The 27,719-nt window shown below is 47.4% G+C and overlaps 3 protein-coding genes and 1 pseudogene across 7 annotated transcripts; 2 read left to right on the top strand and 2 right to left on the bottom strand.

The window, feature by feature from the left end:
* Positions 1–788: 788 nt before the first annotated feature.
* Positions 789–11,826, bottom strand: LOC102915865 (butyrophilin subfamily 3 member A2-like). 3 transcript variants are annotated; one of them, XM_076558269.1, is made up of 11 exons: positions 11,721–11,774; positions 11,299–11,481; positions 10,251–10,339; positions 9,193–9,543; positions 7,993–8,274; positions 7,679–7,879; positions 7,455–7,475; positions 7,346–7,372; positions 5,719–5,745; positions 4,636–4,662; positions 789–4,281 (listed from the first exon to the last, which is right to left on the bottom strand). In XM_076558269.1, the coding sequence occupies exons 3-11, from the start codon at positions 10,333–10,335 to the stop codon at positions 3,629–3,631; spliced, it is 1,674 nt and encodes a 557-aa protein (XP_076414384.1). In that variant the 5' UTR covers positions 10,336–10,339; positions 11,299–11,481; positions 11,721–11,774; the 3' UTR covers positions 789–3,628. The 3 variants fall into 3 exon arrangements, with proteins under 3 accessions (XP_076414384.1, XP_076414383.1, XP_076414385.1); XM_076558268.1 differs by having other exon boundaries at positions 11,299–11,826; XM_076558270.1 differs by lacking the exon at positions 7,455–7,475 and having other exon boundaries at positions 11,721–11,823.
* Positions 11,278–14,447, top strand: LOC143270013 (uncharacterized). Of its 2 annotated transcripts, XM_076558272.1 has the most exons (3): positions 11,278–11,616; positions 11,706–11,939; positions 13,478–14,447. In XM_076558272.1, exon 3 carries the CDS (start codon positions 13,590–13,592, stop codon positions 13,959–13,961), a length of 372 nt encoding a protein of 123 aa, XP_076414387.1. In that variant the 5' UTR covers positions 11,278–11,616; positions 11,706–11,939; positions 13,478–13,589; the 3' UTR covers positions 13,962–14,447. The 2 variants fall into 2 exon arrangements, with proteins under 2 accessions (XP_076414387.1, XP_076414388.1); XM_076558273.1 differs by lacking the exons at positions 11,278–11,616; positions 11,706–11,939 and adding an exon at positions 12,302–12,435 and having other exon boundaries at positions 13,422–14,447.
* On the top strand, positions 14,308–15,441 carry LOC143270012 (heterogeneous nuclear ribonucleoprotein L-like pseudogene; annotated as a pseudogene). The gene is made up of 2 exons (XR_013046855.1): positions 14,308–14,447; positions 14,531–15,441. The product of XR_013046855.1 is annotated as a heterogeneous nuclear ribonucleoprotein L-like pseudogene (transcript).
* A 1,207-nt stretch (positions 15,442–16,648) lies between these two features.
* LOC143270011 (butyrophilin subfamily 3 member A3-like) lies at positions 16,649–25,440 on the bottom strand. Its single transcript, XM_076558271.1, has 8 exons — positions 25,103–25,440; positions 23,903–24,184; positions 23,589–23,789; positions 23,365–23,385; positions 23,256–23,282; positions 20,902–20,928; positions 19,728–19,754; positions 16,649–19,373 (listed from the first exon to the last, which is right to left on the bottom strand). The coding sequence occupies exons 1-8, from the start codon at positions 25,365–25,367 to the stop codon at positions 18,643–18,645; spliced, it is 1,581 nt and encodes a 526-aa protein (XP_076414386.1). The 5' UTR covers positions 25,368–25,440; the 3' UTR covers positions 16,649–18,642.
* Positions 25,441–27,719: the final 2,279 nt, after the last annotated feature.

Here is a 27,719-nt window from a genome sequence, read left to right as displayed (position 1 = left end):
AAACAACTATTAATAAGTTAGAAATGTAATTAAAGAGAAATTCTTTAACTTGATAAATGCTGCCTACTTTGGGTTGTTCTTTGTTTTGTTTTAAAATACTAAGGATTGGACCCAGGGCCTCATATGGATGGGTCAAGTGCTCTACCATGGAACTATGTTCTCGGTACTTAAATTCTGGACTCTCCAACACATTTCCCAAAAAGAGGCAATATGCACTCTGTCTCAGTTAGGGCTTTCTGTGCTGTGGTAAAAACACCAAAACAACCAAAGACAACATGAGGAGGAAAGGGTTTATTTATTTACACTTCCATATCACAGTCCATCATCAAAGGAAGTCAGGGCAGGAAGTCAAGCAGGGCAGAACCAATGCAGAGGCCATGGAGGAGGCTGCTTCCTGGCCTGCTCCCATGGCTTGCTCAGCCTGCTTTCTTACAGCACCAGGGACCAGCAGTTCAGTGTTGTGGGTTATTTTAACTACGTAAAGGTACATTGCATTTGTTTCACTTTGCCTGTCTAAGTTATCTTATTGGTCTACTATAAAGCTGAATGGCCAATAGCTTGGCAGCAGAGGGATAGACCGGGCTGGTGGGCAGAGAGAATAAATAGGCTCAGAGGAGAAGGGAGAGGAGAATGAGGGAGAAGAAAGGGAGACGCCTTGGGGCAGCCAGGCAGCCACCAGCCAGACACACACACACAGAGTAGGAGATACAGAAAGAAAGAAAGAAAGAAAGAAAGAAAGAAAGAAAGAAAGAAAGAAAGAAAGAAAGAAAGAAAGAAAGAAAGAAAGAAAGAAAGAAAGAAAGGTAAAAAGCCCTGAAGCAAAATAAAGATGAAGAGAAAAAGATTAATATAAGTTGTAAGAGCTAATGGACAAGCATAAAATAAGGCCAAGTACTCATAACTAATAGTAAGTCTCCATTTCATGATTTGGGAACTGGTTTGTGGCCCAAAAGAAAGCCTGCTACCGTCCAGGGATAGCACCACCCAAAACAGGCTAGGTCCTCCAACATCAATCATTAACTAAGAAAATGCCCTTCAGGCTTGCATACAGGTCAATATGGGGGCATTTTCTTAATTGAGGGTCTGTCCCTCTTTCAAAATGACTCTAGCTTATGCCAAGTCGACATTAAAAACTATCCAACACACACTCTCATTAAATTTGGAAGAAAATAGGCCCTGCAATTCTAGCACAAACTTCCATATTAGTTATTAGGCAACCTATAGAAGGAAGAGTTTATTTGGGTTTACTGTGTAATGGGAGCCCACCAGAAATGATCACTCAGACACTTCACACCCAACTGAAAGTCTTCATCCCAGCTGGCTGGGACAACACCCAGGTACTCAGAGACCTGGATGGGACTGTACTTGGGTACTCAGGGACCAGGATGGGACTACACTCAGGTACTCAGGGACCAGGATGGCACTACACCCAGGTTCTCAGGGACCCAGATGAAGCCCCAAGTGTCCAGAGTGTGGTGCTTTTGAATGTAAAAATCAAGTCCTTGGCAACTTGCTCAGCAGTTGGGGGTGGGGGGGACTTCACACAAGCATGCAGTTTGACAAAAGCTAAGATCAGCTAGCTAGGGCATCATGACCTTGTGTTCCTATTATACAGTTGGGTTATTTTCCATGGGATTCTCCATCAAGGAGATCAAATTCTAGTCAAATTTGAAATGTTCTCAGCAAGAATACCAGATGGAGGAATCTCTGCACCATCTTGTTCTGTCACAAGTTCTCCAGAGGGACAAGAGTCCGTGGTGACAGGGCATAAGCACAGTGCTGTAATGGTATAATCCTTTTATACAGCGGGAAAATGTGTCACACTTATTGGTTTAATAAAAAGCTGAACAGCTAATACCTAGGCAGGATTTCTGGGCAGAGAGGACACTGGGAAGAAGAAGGTGGAGACACCAGGAGACACAGAGCAGGTAGGATGGGCAATACGGAGATGAGGTAATCTCTTCCCACAGAGAAGAAAGTAAATTAATAGAAATGAGTTGGTTTAAGTTATAAGAGCTAGTTAGGAACAAGCCTAGGCTATCAGCCAATCTGTTATAATTAACAATAAGTTTCCATGTGATTATTGGGGAGTGAACAATCCCAAAAAAAGACTAACTACACAGTGGCTAGAGAGAGAAACTGAGGGCTTATGTCTTGAACATACACAGGAAGCAGAGAGAGCAAGCTGAGAAAGATGCATGGTTTTGAATCTTCAAAGCCAACCCCAGTGACACACTTCAAGGCTACACATCCCAAACCTACCAATGCTACAACCAACTGCAGACCAAGTATATAAACCTATGGGACTATAGGGAACATTCTCATTCAAAACACCACACTTGACTACAAAGAGAGTTCCAAGCCAGCCTGGGTTACATGAGATCCTGTTTTAAAAGATAGTTAGTTAGTTAGTTAGTTAGTTAGTTAGTTAGTTAGTTAGTTAGTTAGTTAGTTAGAACAATAAAGTTAAAATATATAAAGCCAATTTTTAGAAAATATTGTCATAGCTGTATGTATATTTGTATGAGAGAGAGACAGAAACTCAAATCTAGAAATGAAAGAATTTATGTAAGAAATTGTTGACAGACTGATATAAAGATAAGGCTGGTTCATGGAGACTCAATAAACAGGTTATTGTCCATAGAGAAGGGTCACTGAAAGAACTATTGTGGTATTGTATTCCCCCGAATATTGTGCATGCTAATAAACTTATCTGGGGTCAGAGACAGAGCAGCCACAATATTAAACATAAAGGATAGGCAGTGGTGGCACACGCCTTTAATCCTAGCATTCCAGAGGCAGAAATCCATGTGTTCAAGGATACAGCCAAGTATGGTGACTCACACCTTTAATCCCAGAAAGCAAGCCTTTAATCCCAGGGAGTGGTGGTAGAAAGCAGAAAGGTATATAAGGCATGAGGACCAGAAACTAGAAGCATTTGGCTGGTTAAGCTTTTAGCTGGTTAAGCTTCAGGCTTTTGGGTAGCAGTTCAGCTGAGAGCCATTGGGATGAGGACACAAAAGTTTCCAGTCTGAGGAAATAGGGCCAGCTGAGAAGTTGGCCAGGTGAGGTTAGCTGTGGCTCATTCTGTCTGTCTTATCTTCCAGTATTCACCCCAATAACTGGCCCCGGGTTTGATCTTATTAGTAAGAATTGTTAAGATTCATGCTACAAACTATCTATAATCTAGTATTCCCACTACTAAGAACAAATCCACAGGACAGGAATACAGATGTCAGAGACATCTGCTCCATCATATTCACTGTAGCCACTGGTCACAAGACCCAACACATAGAGCAGACGCTAGGAGCCCATGGCCAGATGAACAAATTAAAACAATTTCCATTCAGCCCTTGGTCCAATTCATGCCAAATTGTATGAAACCCAAGAAAATGCTATTTAACACCAAAAGGAACATGCCTTTCCATAGTTCAAACAGCTGGAACAACAGTCTGCTGCCTGGACACAAAGCATGGACTCCCTGTTCCCACAGTGACAGCCTCAGAGTCACGCTTGAGAGCAGTGGGTCACAGCTCCAGCCCTTCCAGGACTCATCCTGGGAGCTTAGCCTGTGGCTTCTACAGACCCACAAGGACTCACACTGACAACATAGAGGCAGTGATCTGCACTATGGGGGTAAAGTGTCACTGGGAAGAGGGAGGAGTTGAGATTCTTCCTCTGGGAGAGAGTCAACAACTCTAGAGCCTAGGGTGAGTCCCTCCCTTTGGGAACACAGAGACTCCTTCAGAGAAGGCAAAATGCTAATGGGCACAGGGAACTCCTCAGAGCTGAGAATCATTGAAACATCTCCAGACTCAAGCCTGAAGTATGGAAAAAGAGTCCCAGAGAAGGAAGCTTGGAAGGAGAAAATGTGGGACATGTCACTCATGTTGTAGAAGGAAATGTCGCCTTCACTGTAGTCCACAAACACCCCCACACTCTCGGGAACTTGTCTAAGGGACAATGAAGCCCTCCCAGTGTCTGTATAGGCCCAGTAGCCACTATTAGTTCGTCCCACAGTCCAAAACCCCCTTATTGGACACTCTGAGTACCAGCCTTGCTTCTCCACATCTTCCCTCCAGACGCCCAGAGTCCACGTGCTGCTATCTCCATTCTTTATCTTCACCTCCCAGTAACGTCTTCCAGAGGAGATGCCTTCAGTGCCCAACACACTGAAGGGGCTATCCAAGTGCATATCAGTATCTTTCCGGGTCACGCTCATCCTGTCCTGAGAGATGGCAAGGTTGGCATGGGTAGAGTCTGGATCCAGAGTGACAGACCCTGTGAGGAGAGTTTACAATCATAGGAGGTCCTCTCTAGCGTGCAAAAAAGGCCACAGCTGTGCCACCTCCACCTCAAAGCCTCATAGCTTCTTCTAGGGGGACAAGTCCCTCACAGAAGAGCCTGTGGCTCAAACCCATGGCTTGCAGCAGGGCAAGGGATCAGAAGGCTGACCAGGGCTTACAAGGTCACAGGGCCCTTGAGAGCCAGACCCAGCTTAGTGGCTGTCCCTCTGCCTCCCACACCACCACCACTGAAACTGTCACCACCTAGATCACCACAGGGGACTGAAGGAGAGACCAGAGCTATGGGAAGACCAGGAGGAGCATCCGAAAGGAAGACAGAGTCACTCACAGGCCTGGAAGTGTTCCTTGCACCAATCTACAAGAAAAGAACAAGTCATGTGAGGGATTTCACATACTACACCCATTTGGTCAGCCTCTGTCTTCTCTAAACACAGACCTGGGAGGTGTGGGGACAATGTACCTGTCTTGCACACACACACAGACAGAGAGAGAGAGAGAGAGAGAGAGAGAGAGAGAGAGAGAGAGAGAGAGAGAGAGAGAGAGAGAGAGAGAGAATCCTTGGAAGGGCAGGGCTTTCTAGCTCTTCTCTACTAATGGCCCAGTCTTGTGCAGGACTCCTTTGGGGAGTCACAGCTTCTGACAGCTCAAGAGGACAAGAGCTACACTGTGCTGACTAGCCTTTATGTCAGCTGAACACAAAGTAGTGTCATCTGGGAGGAAGGAATATTTACTGAAAAGACACTTGCTATGGGATGTTCTGTATGTTAAATGTGTTGCTCTGATTGGTTAATAAATAAAACACTGATTGATGAGTAGCCAGGAAGGAAGTATAGGTGGGAAAAACAGAGAGGAGAATTCTGGGAAGTGGAAGGCTGAGTCAGAGAGATCCTGCCAGCTGCAGCCATGACAAGCAAGATGTAAGGTACTGGTAAGCCACGAGCCACGTGGCAAGGTATAGACTAATAGAAATGGGTTAATTTAATATATAAGAACTAGATAACAAGAAGCCTGCTGTGGCCATACAGTTTGTAAGCAATGTAAGTCTCTGTATGTTTACTTGCTTGGGTCTGAGGGCTGCAGGAGCCGGGCAAGAACAGGATAACTTCAGCTACAGATGCTTCCATAGGACTGGCCTATAGGCAAGTCCTTGGGGCATTTTCTTGATTGATGATTGATGTGGTCATAGAGTATGTGAGAAACAAAACTGAGCAAGCCAAGAGGAGAAATCCAGTACACACACACACACACACACACACACACACACACACACACACACACACAGAGTTACACATGTATACATAGGTCCTGCTGTAGCCTTCCCATAAAGATTTGGCCAAAATATTATACAATTCTGGCAGAGGGCTTCAGCTTACCAGAGGCCACACAGAGCTAGGAACCCCAGGTCACGTACCTGCATACAGCTTGGCCTTCCTCCAGGCTGTAAAAGAACATATTCTCCTGAGAACTCAATCAGAACAGCCCCACTAAAGCAGTCTACTAACCTGTCCCTCCCTCCATTCTAAAGGTAAGAAGAGAAGACTCTAAGGAGCTGGCTCCTGCAAGGTGCAGAGGCAGCAGAGGATTGTGGGAAATTCCCTGGATCACGGTTGGGAAAGATGGCATTATAGGCTAACTTCCCCCACTGATCTGAAGCTGTGTGGCTTTTTAGCTGTCAAATATCTGCCTCTACTTCAAATAACAAAATGCGAAATAATAATAATATAATTAATAATAAAATAATAATAAATCTATAATCATTCAGCTTCACTCTATTTTTTTTGGTTTTTGTTTTTTCGAGACAGGGTTTCTCTGTGTAGCTTTGAAGCCTGTCCTAGAACTCACTCTGTAGTCCAGGCTGGCCTCGAACTCTCAGAGATCTGCCTGCCTCTGCCTCCCAAGTGCTGGGATTAAAGGTGTGCACCACCACTGGCCAGCTCAGCTTCACTCTTAAAGCCTTGCTATGTGGGGAAATAAATCTTAGAGAATAAAAAAAAAGTATTCCATGATTGTCAGAAACCATTACAATATCAGCACTTTTTGTGGAGGTATATTTGGAGATGTGCTGAAAAAGGAGAATGTGTATAAAACATAGACAGGAAGTGAGTTCTTGTTTAGAGCGCCCAGTGTTCCTCATGTAACATACCTCTAAAGCCAGGCACCACTACACCAGGAGCACCCAGTTTACCATTCCCTCCCACCGAGGTCAGCAGCCCCAGCCTCTGCCCATCACTTTGATCCACACCTCTGAGATAAGAAAGCAGACTCCCTGGGGGTTGACTGTGGAATGGGTGGAGGTCATACTCCAGGATTGTGACCTCATTTGCTCATAAACACCTTGTGCTGGTTAGGTTTTGTCAATTGACACAAGGTGGAGTCATCTCAGAGGAGGAGCCTCAATGGAGAAAATGCCCCCATCAGAACAGCAGTAAACAAGGCTGTGGGGCATTTTCTTGGTTGATGATTATTGTAGGAGGGGCCAGCCCACTGTGGCCAGTGCCACCCTGGACAGGTGGTCCTGCAGTGTATCAGCAAGCAGGCTGAACAAGCCATTGGAGGCAAGCAAGTAAGCCTTTCTCTGCGGTCTCTGCTTCAGTTCCTGCTCCAGGTTCCTGCCTTGAGTTCCCGCCCTGCCGTTCCTCAGTGATGGACTGTGGTGTGAAAATGTGTAACATAAATTAACCCTTCTCTCCTGAAGTTCCATTTAGTCATGATGTTTTATCACAGCAAGAGAAACCTAATTAAGACGTCTTCTTTGATGAAATTTAAGTAATGTGGTTTGGCTCTGAGGTGCACACAATAGTCTAGAGCTAACGAAGCCGAAAAACATCAACAATACGGTGGACAGAAACTGGTGGGAATAAGAACCAGGGCACCAGACACATACAGGAGTCACATGTCCTCCAGCTCTGGGCTTCCCCTTCCCTGAACCTTCCTCTTATGTCTCCCAAAGGGGTTCCCATTCTGTCTAGAACCAAGGAAAGGGCACACCTGGCCACATGTGCCACAAGGAACCATGGGACACTGGGACAGTCACTCACCAGCCCTGTAAGCTGCCTTCCTCCGATCTGAAAAACAACACACAGGAGTCAAGTGAGCTACTGGGCACTGAGGGGACACCCAGGGCTCAGGAGGGAAAGCATGGCTCACCAAGCTCTTCCTGGAGTGTGCCTGAAAAACAGGGAGAACACAGGGTCTGTGCACTGGACAGAAAAACAGGAAACACAATTGTTTCCTAGAAGTCTAAACTGCAGACCACCTGACCCCAGCACTTCAGCCATCCTCTCTGGGCTTTCTTGGCCACCGACTCTGATCCCAGAACACAGCATCTTCCAGGGACTCTGGCCCAGTCCTGGGCTGCTGTCATGACTTACTTGTGGTCTTCAGTGCAGCCTCCTTTGTCTGCTGGAATGACTCCTGCTCAGGCCGCAGATTCTCCCATTCCTGCCGCAACTGCAGCTTTGCTAAATGTTCTCTTCTGAGCAAACAGCATGACCCTAAGACCAGAAGTCCCATCATGGTCACACTCACGGCAAAAGCTGGCATCCAGGGAAAAGCCTGAAGGAAGAAGGGCTCTGTGGCCCAGGCAGAGAGCCAGTGAGTGCCACACCTGAGGACAGTCAGCCCAGCACACTCCAGGAAGGCCATCTGTTTCCCAAGCTCTGTAGGAGTGAGGAACAGCCCTCACCTGGGATGAACATGCCCATGGCCTTCTCCTGGCCCAAGATGGGATTGAAGGTGGAACAGGTCACATTCCCCAAAGAGCTGTCTCTCACCACCAACGTGGTCTTCATGCTGAACAGCCCCTCAGCATCCTCAATGTGGTTCTCAGTGGATGCTGGGAGCCTCTCCCCTCTGGAGTCTCTCCACTGCACCTGGGGCTTCGGGTACCACCCTGAAGTCATGCACACCACACACAAGCCACCGTCTTCTGGACCTTTGATGTCTACTTCAGGGACAGAGCCCATCACTGCAGGAGGACACATGTGAAGACCCCAGAAGCCACTTTGGGCTCAGGCACCACAGGATCACCTAAGTGTCTCATAGGAACCTCTCGTGGAAACATAGGAATTGAACAGGAAAAGCACACCTGTTTTGGGACTAGGTTGAGCCCCTGTTGCCCAACAGAAGAAATATAACAGGGTCTGCTATGGGGGACAGAGCACAGGCCACTCTTTGTTCAAAGACAAGATCCAGAAGAAACAGAAGAGGGTTGAACTGGGGTCCTGATATAGAAACCATCATCCATCTCTCCATTAGCCACACACCTGTGACCCCTGGGATAGCAGGCTCACACCCAGATCCCGGCTAGGAAAGACTAAACCCTGAGGGCCTTCCTTACTCTACTCACTCATTTATCATGAGCATTGATCATCCTTTAACATTGACTTCTCATTGGGGCATTGATCATCATTTAACACTGACTTCTCATTTGGGGCATTGATCATCATTTAACATTGACTTCTCATTGGGGCACTCTGATTGTTCTGCCTATTCCTCTAAAATATGAATTTCCATAGCTGGTATTTTATATGACACTGGCAGTGTCTCTGGTCCCCAGAGCAAGGACCAGCACATTTTGCATTAATAGATGTAGGAATGAGTCACTGTTCCTCATATAAAAATGGAAGATCAAAAGTAAATAAAAGTAAAAATGATGGACCAGAGCCATGTATGGTGGAGTGTGCCTGTGATCCCAGCACTTAGGAGGAAGCAGCAAGATCCGACATTCATGGTCATCCTCCACTAGACAGCTGATTCAAGGACAGCCTGCTCTACCTGGACCTCCCCTCATTCAATAAATTAAGGAGCTGAGATACATGATCCCTTAGTTTCCTCCCACACACAATTCACCCAACATCTTTAGAACAGGGATCAGTTCACCAACCTGCCACCTTCAGTTCCAAGATGGCCTCTTCATAGAAGAGACCACGTTTGAAGAAGCAGACATATATTCCACTGTCTGGCTCCTGGACATTTCCAATGCGCACAGCAGCCTTGCCTTGGTGGAATTGGTCCTTCACCAGCCAGGTCCGTCCTGAATACTCAGCCATCTGCTCTTCCTTCTGCTCTTGTTGGTTCCGATAGACAAATACTGCCTCTGAGAACCTGGAGCGGAACCACCTCAACTCCTCCATGTTCTCCACACTCATGACTGGAAACAGGGAGCAGGGAAGTATGGCTTCCCCACCTGGAGCAGCCACAATGGGCTCTGAGGGACCAAACACCAGGAACTCCTCTGTGGACACAGATGTACCAGTGAGGGGACTGAAGAGACATGGGTCAAAGCCACATCTGTGTTCTACTCGAAGCTCAGTCCTGACTATACAATTCTCAACAGGGGTCAACTAGGCCACACATGGCTGCTCCCAACACAGGACCTCCTACACTCAGCTCCTGTTTCTCAATCCCTGACTCACTCTGCTTCAGCCAACAGTGGCCTCTCCACCTCCTCACACCCCAGGCACACAGCCAGCTCCAAAGCTATGTCCACAGGTACTCACTCGTTCAGGGTAGTTCAGGCTGGCTAAGGACTCACAATATTCTAGTATCATCCTCTTTTTTTTTTAAAGATTTATTTATTTATCTATCATATATACAGTGTTCTGTCTGCATGTGTGCCTGCACGCCAGAAGAGGGCACCAGATCTCATTACAAATGGTTGTGAACCGCCATGTGGTTGCTGAGAATTGAACTCAGGACCTCTGGAAGAGCAGCCAGTGCTCTTAACCTCTGAGCCATCTCTCCAGCCCTAGTATCATCCTCTTGAATGCTGATGTAGACATGCTCAACCTCGACTTCTATTACTATTCACTATAAAGGGAAAACTATGAAAATCCTGGATCCCAGATATAAATGAGTTTCCTACACATCTGAACAGCCAAGCTCCTCATAGATCCCCTTCACTGGAGGGAGACATGGGAAGGGAGATCAGGACGCACTCACTTGTGGACACCCAGGTAAGCAGCTGGGCAAGGATAAACAGGCAGGTGAAATGGTGGAGCAGAGCATGCTTGTAGCAATTTTCCATTGAGCTGGGGAGAAAAACAGGTATGATAGACCAAGACCCTTGGGCAGCAGCCAGTAGGTAGGTTTCACCCAGAACTTGGATATCTCAGCAAGGAGAGAATCATCAGGGCTGGTGTCAGCCCCACAAGACAAAACACATCAATACTATCGGGGTGAAGAACCCCCACACCCCAACACTGATAAAACTCCATGCCCGGGTTCCTCTCAGGCCTTCTGAAGACTGAGGAACTAGGATAGCCAAGTCATCGAAAAGGAAGCTATTTCTTTCCTTCCCACCCATCCCCATCCACTGTGCAGCCAAACTCTACCCTGCCATTCTCAGCACCTTGAGGAACTCAGAGTAGACACCATCACCTCAGCTCTCCATTATCCACATACTGCATGTGACCCCAAGACAAACAGCCTCTGTCCAGCCCATCCCTCAAAACAGCATGGCTGCCACCTGTGCCTCTACCCTTCCATAATTGGGACCAGGGATCATCTGGGCAGCTTCAGAGACAGATATGTCTCCCTGAAGGCTGTGGTGCCCATCACAAGTGCCTTGTCCTGGCTTGTGGTTGTGGAGTTGGTCCACACTTAAGTCCCAGCCCAGTCCCTCCATGGTTCCAGGCCATCAACCTACACTCAGCAGGTCACACACACACACACACACACACACACACACACACACACACACACACGTCCACAGACAGCTTTGTCCTCATAGTCTCTGTCTGTGATAAAGACCCTGCATGGTGAAGACAGGCTTGAAAAGAACATAAACAAACCCTAGTCTGCCCCAACCACCTGCTGTCTAGAAGGGTGGGGGAAGGGGAAGCCTAAGGTCCTGAGAAGGACAAACTCAGGGACCTGTGAGCTGTCTCCAGGCTCAGCCACCAGGGATGTGACCTGCAGGGACTCACTGAACACAATCTCAGCTCTGGTTCCTTCCTCCGGCACACAGGAGTCTTCAAAGCCAACCTACCTGCTTCTCTTTGCTCCCAGCTCTGGAAGACTGTGACTTCATGGGGGACAGCTCAAGGTCTAAGGGACCCAGCAGAAATCTTCCTCCCAGAGCTCAGCTGCTCCAAGATGCATTCACAGCTCTAAGTTCGGCTCTCCCCAATGCCAGGCTCTGGTTTCCACATCTCTGACAGGTTCGTGGTGTCTAGGCAGCAGACAGGAAGCAGAGGCTGGCACAGCCCTAATGGCCTCTACAGAGACTTTGACACTGCCTGCTCCAGCAGAGCCCTCCCAGTCCACAGAGCAATTGGAGCTTCAGCCATCAAAACTGAAAGCTAAGGTAATGCAAACTGGGTGTGTTTCCCTCTGCATGTGTCTTTCTCTATCAGGAAGAGGAGAAAGTCCACCTCCCACCCCATCTCTTCCCAGGCCACCCCTACCTACCCCTGTCCCCTCCAACCCTGCCTGCTGGGGAGATCCTGAGGTCACCCATGTTATGGAAATGTCATGAGGAGACAGGAGGAGGACAAGGACACCTCACTGAGTCTCTGTTCAGCATCAGGAGCTGGGCTGGACTCACCAGTTATGTCAACTCCTGTCACAACTGCAAGTGGAGGTGATGTCATGAGCCCTGACCAGCTCCAGTAACTAAGAGGAGGGGAGGTAGGTCTTCCAGAACCCTGTCTTCCCTGTCCCCACCCCCATCCCACCTCATCCCCAGCCCTGCCCAACACCCACTCCAGGCATCACAGACTCAGCAGGAGCCTGCAAGGGACCTTGGACCCCAGGAGCCTTGATATTACAAACTTATCTCCTTCTGGGGCCCAGCCTATGACTTCCACATGGGTGGGGGGATGGGGTGGAAGGCAATGACAGGAGCAGTTCAGACAGCTGAGAGGAGACTGAGGGGCCTGGCTGGGGTATCCACTGTGTCCTCTCCCAGGGATTGGGGTCACAGCCGGCTGCACTGACAATAGGCACTAGTACAGAGGCCACAGGGGACTGTGCTTGTGACTCAGGACCCTGACACTGTGTGGAGTGGGACATGCCTGCCATCTCAGCACTCAGGAGGTGGAGGCAGGATGACCAGGACCTCAAGGCCATCCTCAGCTACATAGAGCTCTAAGTCAGCCTGAGCTTTGTGACCCCTGTCTGAAAGGTGGTCACAATTTTTTCTATTATGAAAAGAAAAAAGAGAAAATATGGATATGATAAGATAAAAAGGGAGATTATGGAATCTACTTTTAAAAAGGAACTACTTGTTTTAATTAAGATAAGTAATGAAAATTTTTTGGTCTGAGTTTATCAGATGTTACTGGACTGGACATTGTTAATATATATAATGGAGTTTTTATCTGAATCTGTCAAATGTTAATGGAATAGACATCATTAATGTAATTTTTGTCTGTATATATTGTATATACTTATTAGATAGTTTTTCTTGTATTAGTTATAAGCTTTTTTAATTTTAGACAAAAAGAGAGGAGATGTAGTGGTATTGTGTTCACCAAAATATTGTGTACCTTAATATTTAATATTGGGGTGAACACTGGAAGATCAGAGAGACAGAACAAGCCACAGCTTCCTCACCTCGCCGGATCCTCAGCTGATCCTGTTTCCTCAGACTTGAGGCCGCTGAGTCCTCATCCAGAATTGGTCTGAGCTGAACTGCTGCTAGAAGCCTGAAAGCTTAACCAGCCAAAAGCTTCTAGTTCCTGGTCCTCACGCCTTATATACCTTTCTGCTTTCTGCCATCACTCCCTGGGATTAAAGGTGTGTCACCATGCCTGGCTCTTTCCAATGTGACCTTGAACTCACAGAGATCCAGATGGATTTCTACCTCTGGAATGCTAGGATTAAAGGCGTGAGTGCTACTATTTTCTGGCCTCTGTATCTAGTGGCTGTTCTGTTCTCTGACCCCAGATAAGTTTATTAGGGTGCACAGTATTTTGGGGAACACAATACCACCACAATCAACTTCTTTGTATGTCACACTCATTGGGGATCCTGTGCTCTCTGGGGGCCTCGGCTGGAAACTGAACACACCAGGCATATCACAAAGATATATACACACATACACATAAGTAAAATAAAAATAAACCTGTATATAAATTTGTTATAATTATGTGTATATAAATTATATAGGGAGGCCGGCTGGGAGATAAAGGGAAGCGTCCCCTCAGCCCGTGCTCCCTCCTCAGCCAAGGGCTCCTGGAGCACTCGGCGGCTGCAGCAGCAGCAGTGGCTGAGGCTGCGGGGACGGATTGGCGACATCTGAGGCCCAGCTCCCACGCCCCCACCTCGGCCACCGCCATGTCCTCCTCCACCTCCTCCTCCTCCCCGAAGGAGGAGACGTACGAGGAGGAGGAGGAGGACCGGGAGTTCGAGACCCAGGCCAAGCGCCTCAAGACCGAGGAAGGAGAGATCGGCTACTCGGTGGAGGAGAGCGAGACTCGCCAGGAAGCGACGCCTTGGCCTCAGGCCGGGAGCGACAGCGACGGCGGCGGCAGCGACGAAGGCGGCAGCGGCGGCGGCCCCCGGAACGTGTCCACGCCATGGAAGGAGGTGGAAGTCATCATCAAGTTTCTGTCTCCCCTGTTGTGCATGTCCGAGGGCTCTGTGAGTCGGTGGTGGAAGCCGACCTTGTGGAGGCGCTGGAGAAATTTGGGACAATATGCCACGTGATGATGATGCCGTTTAAACGACAGGCTCTAGTGGAGTTTGAAAATGTCGATAGTGCCAAAGAGTGTGTGACATTTGCTGCAGATGAGCCTGTGTACAATGCTGGCCAACAGGCTTTCTTCAGCTGTTCTACAAGTAAAAGAATCACTCGGCCAGGAAACACTGATGATCCCTCAGGGGGCAACAAAGTTCTCCAGCTCTCCATTCAGAATCCTCTTTATCCAATCACGGTGGATGTTCTATATACAGTATGCAACCCTGTTGGAAAAGTACAACGTATTGTTATGTTCAAGAGAAATGGGATACAAGCAATGGTTGAGTTTGAGTCGGTCCTTTGTGCCCAAAAAGCTAAAGCAGCACTCAGTGGAGCTGATATATATGCCGGATGTTGCACACTAAAAATCGAATATGCAAGGCCAACTTGTCTAAATGTGATTAGGAATGACAATGACAGTTGGGACTACACTAAGCCTTATTTGGGAAGACGAGGTTGTTGTTGGCTTATGCAGAAATTTCTTGAAAGAAGCCCACTTTGAAAATGTGTTGCTGTTGAAGCTAATAGTATGATTCAGATAGAGGAAAGGGTCTCCAGAGACAAGCCGTTTTGGGAGATCATCCTTCTTCATTTAGACATGATGGCTATGGATCGCATGGTCCATTGTAGCCTTTACCAAGGCGTTACAGAATGGGCTCTAGAGATACACCTGCACTTGTTGCTTATCCATTACCACAAGCTTCTTCCTCTTACATGCATGGAGGAAGTCCCTCTGGCTCCGTTGTCATGGTTAGTGGATTACACCAGCTCAACATGAATTGTGCAAGAGACTTCAACCTGTTCTGCTTGTATGGAAATATCGAAAAGGTAAAATTTATGAAGACCATTCCCGACACAGCACTTGTAGAAATGGGTGATGAGTATGCTGTAGAAAGAGCTGTCACACGCCTTAATAATGTCAAACTCTTTGGGGAAAGACTTAGTGTTTGTGTATCTAAACAGCATTCAGTTGTTCCAAGTCAAACATTTGAGCTGGAGGATGGTACAAGTAGCTACAAAGATTTTGCAATGAGTAAAAATAATCGCTTTACAAGTGCTGGCCAAGCATCTAAGAATATAATCCAGCCACCCTCCTGTGTGCTGCATTATTATAATGTTCCACTGTGTGTCACAGAGGAGACCTTCACAAAGTTGTGTAACGACCACGAAGTCCTTCCATTCATCAAATACAAAGTGTACGACGGGAAAGCTTCTGCTAAAACCCTCTCAGGGTTGCGGGAGTGGAAATGCAAGACTGACAAAGCCGTGGAGGCCCTCACTGCACTCAACCACTACCAGACCCGAGTCCCAAATGGTTCCAACCCCTATACATTGAAGCTTTGCTTTTCTACATCATCCCATTTAAAAGAAGAGAAGAGCATGTTAGATTTACGTTCATCTTTATTACAGTTTTAAAGCTATACTTCATTAAAAATATTCTAAAATGGTTGATCTAATGTTGCCTTGCTTACTATAAGATCCTGTTCTGTAATAAACATATTTTGCCTCAAGTAAAAAAAAATAAAATAAATTATAGATGTGCCACTCAGGAAGTCTCAACTGCATTTCCTCCACCTCTGCTGCCCCCTTGTGGCCTGACTGTGACAGTGTGGCCTGGACAGGTGGGTGCCATTGATTTCCCTGTTAGGCACTTTGCTGAGGAATGGTAGAACTGTGGCCAGGCCACCACATTCTCTCCCCTCACTCCCATGTCCTCTTCTGCACATACAGCCTCATTGAGTCCCAACCCTCCCCCACACACTCCTCATCCTTCCCCAGACGATGCCCACAAAGCTCTTCCCTCTCTCCAACCCTCATTCCCCACCCCTCTCCTCCCTCCATCTTGCCCTCTATTCCCTCATCTTCCCTCACTCTGAAGTCCCCTCCCTCTCACAGCTACCCAAAAGGACTAATGGGGGAGGATGGTGGACACTGTGGTCAGCCTGAGCATCTGTAGGAGGAGACGCTGGAGTCCAGATGTTGTCCATACCTTACTCTGCACAACCAGGAAACCAACTTTACCACAACTCCAGTTTTTACTTTAAGAGGCTCAGTAGAATTGATAAATAAAATAGTTACTTTGAAAGGCCAGTTAAAATTTTCAGGAACAGAAAAAATACACATTCTTGTCCACTTATATTCCATCTCAAGAACTCATTTCTGTGTTCTTGGTTCCAAGGCAGCCATACATATTATAAAAATGAGTTACACCACTGTGTTCCAATACAACTTTATTTATGGATACTGAAATTTGAATTTCATCTTTTCACATAGCACAAAGTACAAATTGACATTTTACATTAAATATAAACATAAGTTCACAGGCTACACAAAAAAAGTAAATTCAATTTTTCAAACTATAACTTTATGAAACAATTATCAATAAAATGGCATTAAAATAAAAGATGAATTCTTTTTTATTTTATTTATTTACATTTATGTAAGAGTGTGCTGCATGTATACCTGCCAAAAGAGAAACCGTTTAACTGGGGAAATACTGGTTACTTTTGGTTGTTCTTGTTATTTGTCTTATTTTAAACTACAGAGGTTTGAACCCAGGGCCTTACATGAGGGTCAAATGCACTCCCATGGAGTTATATCCTCAGTACTTAATTTCTTGACTCTACAATATATTTTCAAAGGAAACCATATGCATTCTGTCTCACTTAGGGTTTCTGTGCTGTGATAAAACACCATGACTATAAAGAACATGGGAGAAGAGTTTATTTCAATTGCATTTCCATCATCAAAGGAGGTCAGGGCAGAAACTCAAACAAGACAGGAATCTGGAGGCAGAAGCTGAGGCCGAGGCCATGGCAGAGAGGGCTCCCAGGCTTTCCCCCATGGCTTGCTCAGCTTGCTTTCTTACAGCCCCCCTGACCAGCACTGCAGGGAGGGCACCACCCACAGTAGGCTGGGCCCTCCCCCATCAATCACTAATTAAGGAAATGACCCAAGGACTTGTGCACAGACCAAACTGATGGAGCCTTTTTTCAATTAACACTACATCCCTCTTCCAAAATGACTCCAGCCTATGTCAAGTTGACATAAATGAATAGCCAACACAAACTGTCGTTTAATTTGTGAGGCAAACAGACCCACAATTCTAGTACAACTTCTAGACCCATTATTTCTCTATTGCTGTGCTGAAATGCCATGACCAGGCAACGTATAGAAGGAAGAGTATATTTGGGAATAGTGTGTAATGGGAGCCCACCAGAGAGGACCACTCAGACACTTCACACCCAACTGAAAGTCTCCATCCCAGCTGGCTGGGACTACACCCAGGTCCACAGGGACCCAGATGAAGCCCCAAGTGTCCAGAGTGTGGTGCTTTTGAATTTGAAAAACACATCCTGGCATCTCACTCAGCAGCTGCAGGGGGCACTTCACACAAAAATGTAGCTTAACAGAAGCTAAGGTAAGCTAGCTGGGGCATCTTGACCTCAGGTTCCTATTAAACAGTCGGGTTATTTTCCATGGGATTCTCCATCAAGGAGATCAATTCCAGATACATTTGAAATGTCCTCAGCAAGAAGGACAGATGGAGGAACCTCTGCACCATCTTGTTCTGTCAGCATCATTCCAGAGGGACAAGAGTCCGTGATGACAAGGCAGAAGACAGAGGTTGGAGCAGTGACTGGGATCTTATGTCTTGAACCACATGCAGAAAGCAGAGGAGGCAAGCTGGGAATGATGCACGGTTTTGAATCTTCAAAGCTCACCCTAGTGACACACTTCAAGGCTACACATCCCAAACCTACCAACATACAACCAACCGCAGACCAAGTATCCAAACATATGGGACTATAGGGGACATTCTCATTCAAAACACCACACTTGGCTACAGAGAGTTCCAAGCCAGCCTGGGTTACAAGAGATCCTGTTTGAAAACATAGATACATACATACATAGCTTAAAAGAGATAGAAAGACAATAAACAGTTAAAATATATTAAACCAAACCTTAGAAAATATGAATTGTCATAGTTATGTGTGTATTTGTGTATTTGTGTGTGTCTGTGTGTGTGTGTGTGTGTGTGTATGTGTGTAGGAAAAAGAGACTGAAATACAGAAATCAAAGAATTTATGCAAGAAATCATTGATAGACTGATATAATGATAAGGCTGGTTCATGGAGACTTGATGAACAGGTTATTGCCCACAGAGAAGGGTCCCTGAAAGAACTTTCTATAATCTAGTAATCCCACTACTAAGAACAAATCCACAGGACAGGAATTCAGGTATCAGAGACATCTGCTCCATCATATTCACTGTAGCCACTGGTCACAAGACCCAACAAATAGAGCAGACACTAGGAGCCCATGGCCAGATGAACAAATTAAAACAATATCCATTCAGCCCTTGGTCCATTTCATGCCAAATGGTATGAAACGCAAGAAAATGCTATTTAACACCAAAAGGAACATGCCTTCCCATAGTTCAAACCAACTGGAACAATAGTCTGGGCTCATCATCTGCTGCCTGGACACAAAGCATGGACTCCCTGTTCCCACTGCCATAGTCTCAGTCACACCTGAGAGCTGTGGGTCATGGCCCCAAGTCATTCCAGGACTCATCCTGGGAGCTTAGCCTGTGGCTTCTACAGACCCACAAGGATTCACACTGACAGTTTAGAGGCTGAATCTGCACTATGGGAACAAAAAGTCACCAGGATGAGAGAGGAATGGGGATTCTTCCCCTGGGAGAGAGTCAACAACTCTAGAGCCTGGGGTGAGCCCCTGCCCTGGGGGACTCAGAGACTCCTCCAAAGGAACCAACAATAACTTCTTCCTCTTCTTCCCCCTCTTCTCCCTCTTCCCCCTCCTTCCTTTCTTCCCCCTCTTCCTTCTCCCCTCCCTCCACTCAGACCCATGTGCCATAGAGCTGAGAATCATTGAAACATCTCCAGACTTCAGCCTGAAGTATGGAAAAAGAGTCCCAGAGAAGGAAGCTTCATGGAAGGAGAAAATGTGTGACATGTCACTCATGTTGTAGAAGGAAATGTCACCTTCACTGTAGTCCACAAACACCCCCACACTCTGGGGAGCTTGTCTAAAGGACAATGAAGCCCTCCCACTGTCTATATAGGCCCAGTAGCCACTATTAGTACGTCCCACAGTCCAAAACCCCTTTTTTGGACACTCTGAGTACCAGGCTTTCCTCTCCACGTCTTCTGTACAGATGCCCAGAGTCCACGTGCTGCTATCTCCATTCTTTATCTTCACCTCCCAGTAACATCTACCAGAAGAGATGCCTTCAGTGGCCAACACACAATAGAGGCCATCCAGGCACATAGTGGTATCTTTCCGGGTCACACTCATCCTGTTCTGAGAGACGGCAAGGATGGGGTGGGCAGAGTCTGGATCCAGAGTGACAGACCCTGTGGAGAGAGTTTCCAATCATAGGAGGTCCTCTCCAGCCCCCAAACAAGGCCACAGCTGTCCCACCTCCACCTCAAAAGCTTTTAGCTTCTTCTAGGGGGACAAGTCCCTCACAGAAGAGCCTTTGGCTCAAACCCATGGCTTGCAGCAGGGGAAGGGAACAGAAGGCTGACCAGGGCTTACAAGGTCACAGGGCCCTTGAGAGCCAGACCCAGCTTAGTGGCTGTCCCTCTGCCTCCCACACCACCACCACTGAAGCTGTCACCACCTGGATCACCACAGGGGACTGAAGAAGAGACCAGAGCCATGGGAAGACCAGGAGGAGCATCCCTAAGGAAGACAAAGTCACTCACAGGCCTGGAAGTGTTCCTTGCGCCAATCTACAAGAGAAGCACAGGTCATGTGAGGGATTTCACACACTACACCTGTCTGCTCAGGGGCTGTCTTATGAAACACAGAACTGTGAGATGGGTGGAAATGTACCTGTTATACACACACACACACACACAAACACACAAACACACAAACACACATAAACACACACACACAAACACACACACACACAAATACACACAGATACACATACACACACAAAGAGACACACATACACACAGAAAAACACACAAAAACACACACAGAAAGATGCACACATACACATATATACACACATACACACAAACACATACATATATACACATATACACACAGAGAGAGACACACACATATACACACACAGAGACACACACACACATATATATATACACACATAAACACACAGAGACATACACATACACACAAACATACACATATACACACATACACACAGAGAGACATGCATACATAGAGACACACAAACACACACACATACTCTTACACAGACAATCTTGGGAAGGGTCAGGGAGGGCCTTGTGATTCTTCTCTCCTAATCAATAATTCTCTGTAAATCCATGGGAAAGGGACTTCATGAGTCCATCCCTACCTCCATGCAAGAAAATTAATGGCCCAGTCTGGTGCAGGACTCCTTTGGGTAGTCACAGCTTCTGACAGCTCAAGAGGACAAGAGCTACACTGTGCTGACTAGCCTTTATGTCAGCTTGACACCAGGTGGGGTCATCAGGGAGGAAGGAATATTAACTGAGAAGATGCTTCCATAGGACTGGCCTGTAGGCAGGTCCTTTGGGCACTTTCTTGATTGATGATTAATGATGGATTTGGGAGAACCCAGCCCATGGTGGGCAGTGGTATCCCATGGATAGTGGTCATACAGTATATGAGAAAAGAAACTGAGCAAGCCAGGAGGAGCAATCCAGTTCTCAGCACTCCACCATGGACTCTGCATCAGCCCTAAGTCCAGATTCCTGCCCTGTGTTTCTTCCTGCCTTGACTTGCTGTGGAGATGGACTGGAAGTGTGAGTCATACACACTTTCCTCCTTGAGTTGCCTTTGGTCATGGTGTTTCATCACAGCCCAGGAAACTCTAAGGCACGTTTTCTGCCCAGACCATAGCATTCTAAAAGAGTCACGTACCTGCATACAGCTGGGCCTTCCTCCAGGCTGTAAAGGAACATATTCTCCTGAGAACTTAATCAGAACAGCCCCAAGAACAGTTTACTAACCTGTCCCTCTTTCCATTTAAAGTGAGGCTTTACCCAAGAAGACAGAGGACTCTAAGGAGCTGACTCCTGCAAGATGCAGAGGCAGCAGAGAATTGTGGGAAATTCTCGGGATCACAGATGAGAAAGATGGTGTTGTAGGTTAGGTTCCCCCACTGATCCTGTTTTGTGTGACTTTTTAGCTGTCAAATAGCTGGCTGACTTTACTTCAAAACCCAAAATGTAATAACTAAAATAACAAAAATAAAAGTATTCTATAATTATTCATCTTCACTGTTAATAATCAAAACCCTGCTGTCACGATCTCAAAGAAAACGGCCCCCAAAGGCAGTGGCACTACTAGGAGGTGTGGCTTGTTCAGTAGGTTGGTCTAGTTGAATCAAGTGCATCCCTGTGGAGGCAGGCTTTGGGGTCTCATATATACTCAAGTAAGACAAGATGGAAGAACTCTCCTCAGCTCCTCTCTAGGACCATGTCTGCCTTCCTGGTGCCTTGCTTCCTGCCATGACAGTGATGGACTAAACCTCTGAACTGTAAGCAAGCCAATTAAATGTTTTCCTTCATTAGAGTTGTCATGGCCTCTGAATAGGTGAGACAGTTGATTGGCTTGATCAGTTTGGGAGGCAACTAGGCAGTGGGACCGAGTCCTGTGCCCATTGCATGAGTTGGCTGTTTGAAACCTGGAGCTTATGCAGGGACACTTGGCTCAGGATAGGAGGAAGGGACTGGACCTGCCTGGACTGAGTCTACCAGGTTGATCACAGACCTTGGGGGAGGATTTGCCCTGGAGGAGGTGAGAATGGGGGGGGGGGTAAGGGGAGGGGGTGGGAGGGGGGAGAATAGGGGAACCCATGGCTGATATGTAGAACTGAATGGTATTGTAAAATAAAATTAAATAAATAAAATAAAATTAAGAGTTGTAATGGTCATGGTGTCTCTTCACAGAAATAGAAACCCTAACTCAGACACTTGATGTGTGGGAAACTATGTTCGAAAATAAAGTTATCTACGATTGCCAAAAAAACATTGTGCCATCAGCACTTTTTGAAAAGGTATATTTGGAGATGTGCTGGAAAGGGAGAATGTGTATAAAACATAGACAGGAAGTGAGTTCCTGGGTGAAGTGCCCAGTGTGCCTCATGTAACATACCTCTAAAGCCAGGCACCACTATGCCAAGAGCATCCAGTTTACCATTCCCTCCCACCGAGGTCAGCAGCCCCAGCCTCTGCCCATCACTTTGATCCACACCTCTGAGATAAGAAAGCAGACTCCCTGGGGGTTGACTGTGGAAAGGGTGGAGGTCATACTCCAGGATCTGTGACCTCGTCTGCTCATAAACACCTTGTGCTGGTTAGGTTTTTGTCCATTTGACACAAGGTGGAGTCATCTCAGAGGAGGAGCCTCAATGGAGAAAATGCCCCCATCAGAACAGCAGTAAACAAGGCTGTGGGGCATTTTCTTGGTTGACGATTATTGTAGGAGGGGCCAGCCCACTGTGGGCAGTGCCACCCTGGACAGGTGGTCCTGCAGTGTATCAGCAAGCAGGCTGAAGAAGCCATTGGAGGCAAGCAAGTAAGCCTTTCTCTGTGGTCTCTGCTTCAGTTCCTGCTCCAGGTTCCTGCCTTGAGTTCCCGCCCTGCCGTTCCTCAGTGATGGACTGTGGTGTGAAAATGTGTAACATAAATTAACCCTTCTCTCCTGAAGTTCCACTTAGTCATGATGTTTTATCACAGCAAGAGAAACCTAACTGCTGGGCAGTGGTGACGCATGCCTTTAATCCCAGCACTAGGGAGGCAGAGGCAGGCGGATCTCTGTGAATTCGAGGCCAGCCTGGTCTCCAAAGCGAGTTCCAGGAAAGGCGCAAAGCTACACAGAGAAACCCTGTCTCAGAAAAAAAAAAGAGAGAGAGAGAGAGAGAGAGAGAGAGAGAGAGAGAGAGAGAGAGAGAGAGAGAGAGAGAGAGAGAGAAACCTAACTAAGACATCTTCTTTAATGAAATTTAAATACTGTAGTTTGGTTTTCAGGTACAGACAATAGTCAAGAGCTAATGGAGCCGAAAAAAAAATCAACAATTTTGTGGACAGGAGTGAGATCCAGGGCACAGGACACATCCAGGAGTCTCATGTGCTCCAGCTCTGGGCTTTCCCTTCCCTGAACCTTCCTCTTATGTCTCCCAAAGGGGTTCCCATTCTGTCTAGAATCAAGGAGGGGGCACACCTGGCCACATGTGCCACAAGGAACCATGGGACACTGGGACAGTCACTCACCAGCCCTGTAAGCTGCCTTCCTCCGATCTGAAAAACAACACACAGGAGTCAAGTGAGCTACTGGGCACTGAGGGGACACCCAGGGCTCAGGAGGGAAAGCATGGCTCACCAAGCTCTTCCTGGAGTGTGCCTGAAAAACAGGGAGAAGACAGGGTCTGTGCACTGGACAGAAAAACAGGAAAAACAATTGTTTCCTAGAAGTCTAAACTGCAGGCCACCTGACCCCAGCACTCCAGCCATCCTCTCTGGGCTTTCTTGGCCACCGACTCTGATCCCAGAACACTGCATCTTCCCGGGACTCTGGCCCAGTCCTGGGCTGCTGTCATGACTTACTTGTGGTCTTCAGTGCAGCCTCCTTTGTCTTCTGGAATGACTCCTGCTCATACTGCAGATTCTCCCTTTCCTGCCACAACTGCAGGTTTGATAAATGTTCTCTTCTGAGCAAACAGCATGACCCTAAGACCAGAAGTCCCATCATGGTCACACTCACGGCAAAAGCTGGTATCCAGGGAGAAGCCTGAGGGAAGAAGGGCTCTGTGGCCCAGGCAGAGAGCCAGTGAGTGCCACACCTGAGGACAGTCAGCCCAGCACACTCCAGGAAGGCCATCTGCTTCCCAAGCTCTGTAGGAGTGAGGAACAGCCCTCACCTGGGATGAACATGGCCATGGCCTTCTCCTGGCCCAAGATGGGATTGAAGGTGGAACAGGTCACATTCCCCAAAGAGCTGTCTCTCACCACCAACGTTGTCTTCATGCTGAACAGCCCCTCATCATCCTCAGTGTGGTTCTCAGAGGATGCTGGGAGCCTCTCCCCTCTGGAGTCTCTCCACTGCACCTGGGGCTTCGGGTACCACCCTGAAGTCATGCACACCACACACACACCACCATCTTCTGGACCTTTGATGTGTACTTCAGGGACAGAGCCCATCACTGCAGGAGGACACATGTGAAGACCCCAGAAGCCACTTTGGGCTCAGGCACCCCAGGATCACCTATGTGTCTCATAGGAACCTCTCATGGAAACATAGGAATTGAACAGGAAAAGCACACCTGTTTTGGGACTAGGTTGAGCCCCTGTTGCCCAACAGAAGAAAGATAACAGGGTCTATTATGGGGGACAGAGCACAGGCCACTCTTTGTTCAACCACAAGATCCAGAGGAAACAGAACAGGGTTGAACTGAGGTCCTGATATAGAAACCATCATCCATCTCTCCATTAGCCACACACCTGTGACCCCTGGGATAGCAGGCCCACACCCAGCTCCCCCATAGGAAAGACAAATCCCTGAGGGCCTTCCTTACTCTACTCACTCATTTGTCATGAGCATTGATCATCCTTTAACATTGACTTCTCATTGGGGCATTGATCATCCTTTAACATTGACTTCTCATTTGGGGCATTGATCATCATTTAACATTGACTTCTCATTGGGGCGCTCTGATTTTTCTGCCTATTCCTCTAAAATATGAATTTCCATAGCTGCCATTTTATATGACACTGACAGTGTCTCTGGTCCCCAGAGCAAGGACCAGCACATTTTGGATTAATGGATGTAGAAATGAGTCACTGTTACTCATATAAAAATGGGGGATCAAAAATAAATAAAAGTAAAAATGATGGACCAGAGCCACATATGGTAGACAATGCTTATAAGCCCAGAACCTAGGAGGAAGCAAGAGGATCCTACATTCATCATCACCCTCCACTACAAATCTGGATCAAGGACAGCCTGCTCTACATGGACCTCCCCTCATTCAATAAATTAAGGAGCTGAGATACATGATCCCTTAGTTTCCTCCCACACACAATTCACCCAACATCTTTAGAACAGGGATCAGTTCACCAACCTGCCACCTTCAGTTCCAAGATGGCCTCTTCATAGAAGAGACCACGTTTGAAGAAGCAGACATACATTCCACTGTCTGAAATCTGGACATTTCCAATGCGCACAGCAGCCTTGCCTTGGTGGAATTGGTCCTTCACCAGCCAGGTCCGTCCTGAATACTCGGCCGTTTGCTCTTCCTTCTGTTCTTCTTGGTCCCGATAAACAAATACTGCCTCTGAGAACCTGGAGCGGAACCACCTCAACTCCTCCATGTTCTCCACACTCATGACTGGAAACAGGGAGCAGGGAAGTATGGCTTCCCCACCTGGAACAGCCACAATGGGCTCTGAGGGACCAAACACCAGGAACTCCTCTGTGGACACAGATGTACCAGTGAGGGGACTGAAGAGACATGGGTCAAAGCCACATCTGTGTTCTACTCGAAGCTCAGTCCTGACTATACAATTCTCAACAGGGGTCAACTAGGCCACACATGGCTGCTCCCAACACAGGACCTCCTACACTCAGGACCTCCTACACTCAGCTCCTGTTTCTCAATCCCTGACTCACTCTGCTTCAGCCAACAGTGGCCTCTCCACCTCCTCACATCCCAGGCACACAGTCAGCTCCAAGGCTATGTCCACAGGTACTCACTCATTCAGGGTAGTTCAGGCTGGCTAAGGACTCACAATATTCTAGTATCATCCTCTTTTTTTTTTAAAGATTTATTTATTTATCTATCATATATACAGTGTTCTGTCTGCATGTGTGCCTGCACGCCAGAAGAGGGCACCAGATCTCATTACAAATGGTTGTGAGCCACCATGTGGTTACTGGGAATTGAACTCAGGACCTCTGGAAGAGCAGCCAGTGCTCTTAACTTCTGAGCCATCTCTCCAGCCCTAGTATCATCCTCTTGAATGCTGATTTAGACATGCTCAACCTCGACTTTTATTACTATTCACTATAAAGGGAAAACTATGAAAATCCTGGATCCCAGATATAAATGAGTTTCCTACACATCTGAACAGCCAAGCTCCTCATAGATCCCCTTCACTGGAGGGAGCCATGGGAAGGGAGATCAGGACGCACTCACTTGTGGACACCCAGGTAAGCAGCTGGGCAAGGACAAACAGGCAGGTGAAATGGCGGAGCAGAGCATGCTTGTAGCAATTTTCCATTGAGCTGGGGAGAAAAACAGGTATGATAGACCAAGACCCTTGGGCAGCAGCCAGTAGGTAGGTTTCACCCAGAACTTGGATATCTCAGCAAGGAGAGAATCATCAGGGCTGGTGTCAGCCCCACAAGACAAAACACATCAATACTATCGGGGTGAAGAACCCCCACACCCCAACACTGATAAAACTCCATGCCCGGGTTCCTCTCAGGCCTTCTGAAGACTGAGGAACTAGGATAGCCAAGTCATCGAAAAGGAAGCTATTTCTTTCCTTCCCACCCATCCCCATCCACTGTGCAGCCATTCTCTACCCTGCCATTCTCAGCACCTTGAGGAACTCAGAGTAGACACCATCACCTCAGCTCTCCATTATCCACATACTGCATGTGACCCCAAGACAAACAGCCTCTGTCCAGCCCATCCCTCAAAACAGCATGGCTGCCACCTGTGCCTCTACCCTTCCATAATTGGGATCAGGGATCATCTGGGCAGCTTCAGAGACAGATATGTCTCCCTGAAGGCTGTGGTGCCCATCACAAGTGCCTTGTCCTGGCTTGTGGTTGTGGAGTTGGTCCACACTTAAGTCCCAGCCCAGTCCCTCCATGGTTCCAGGCCATCAACCTACACTCAGCAGGTCACACACACACACACACACACACACACACACACACGTCCACAGACAGCTTTGTCCTCATAGTCTCTGTCTGTGATAAAGACCCTGCATGGTGAAGACAGGCTTGAAAAGAACATAAACAAACCCTGGTCTGCCCCAACCACCTGCTGTCTAGAAGGGTGGGGGAAGGGGAAGCCTAAGGTCCTGAGAAGGACAAACTCAGGGACCTGTGAGCTGTCTCCAGGCTCAGCCACCAGGGATGTGACCTGCAGGGACTCACTGAACACAATCTCAGCTCTGGTTCCTTCCTCCGGCACACAGGAGTCTTCAAAGCCAACCTACCTGCTTCTCTTTGCTCCCAGCTCTGGAAGACTGTGACTTCATGGGGGACAGCTCAAGGTCTAAGGGACCCAGCAGAAATCTTCCTCCCAGAGCTCAGCTGCTCCAAGATGCATTCACAGCTCTAAGCTCGGCTCTCCCCAATGCCAGGCTCTGGTTTCCACATCTCTGACAGGTTCGTGGTGTCTAGGCAGCAGACAGGAAGCAGAGGCTGGCACAGCCCTAATGGCCTCTACAGAGACTTTGACACTGCCTGCTCCAGCAGAGCCCTCCCAGTCCACAGAGCAATTGGAGCTTCAGCCATCAAAACTGAAAGCTAAGGTAATGTGAACTGGGTGTGTTTCCCTCTGCATGTGTCTTTCTCTATCAGGAAGAGGAGAAAGTCCACCTCCCACCCCATCTCTCCCCAGGCCACCCCTACCTACCCCTGTCCCCTCCAACCCTGCCTGCTGGGGAGATCCTGAGGTCACCCATGTTATGGAAATGTCATGAGGAGACAGGAGGAGGACA

This window comes from Peromyscus maniculatus, chromosome 21 (assembly GCF_049852395.1).
Source record: "Peromyscus maniculatus bairdii isolate BWxNUB_F1_BW_parent chromosome 21, HU_Pman_BW_mat_3.1, whole genome shotgun sequence".
In the NCBI taxonomy this organism is placed as follows: Eukaryota; Metazoa; Chordata; class Mammalia; order Rodentia; family Cricetidae; genus Peromyscus; species Peromyscus maniculatus.
The sequence above is the reverse complement of the archived record's forward strand: the minus strand, read 5'-3'. Positions and strand labels throughout refer to the sequence as shown.

Excerpts from the sequence above, each read along its gene's own strand:
- LOC143270013 (XM_076558272.1), top strand. The coding sequence starts at position 13,590 with ATGTCCTCCTCCACCTCCTCCTCCTCCCCGAAGGAGGAGACGTACGAG.
- LOC102915865 (XM_076558268.1), bottom strand. The coding sequence starts at position 10,335 with ATGGAAAATTGCTACAAGCATGCTCTGCTCCACCATTTCACCTGCCTG. Across the intron at positions 7,880-7,992 it reads CATGGGCATGTTCATCCCAG|AGCCCTTCTTCCTTCAGGCT; the intron begins GTGAGGGCTGTT and ends CCTGGGCCACAG. Across the intron at positions 4,282-4,635 it reads CAAGGAACACTTCCAGGCCT|GGTCTGTCACTCTGGATCCA; the intron begins GTGAGTGACTCT and ends CTCTCCTCACAG.
- LOC143270011 (XM_076558271.1), bottom strand. The coding sequence starts at position 25,367 with ATGAGTGTGGAGAACATGGAGGAGTTGAGGTGGTTCCGCTCCAGGTTC. Across the intron at positions 20,929-23,255 it reads GAAGGCAGCTTACAGGGCTG|CCTGGAGGAAGGCCCAGCTG; the intron begins GTGAGTGACTGT and ends GTTCCTTTACAG. Across the intron at positions 19,374-19,727 it reads CAAGGAACACTTCCAGGCCT|GGTCTGTCACTCTGGATCCA; the intron begins GTGAGTGACTTT and ends CTCTCTCCACAG.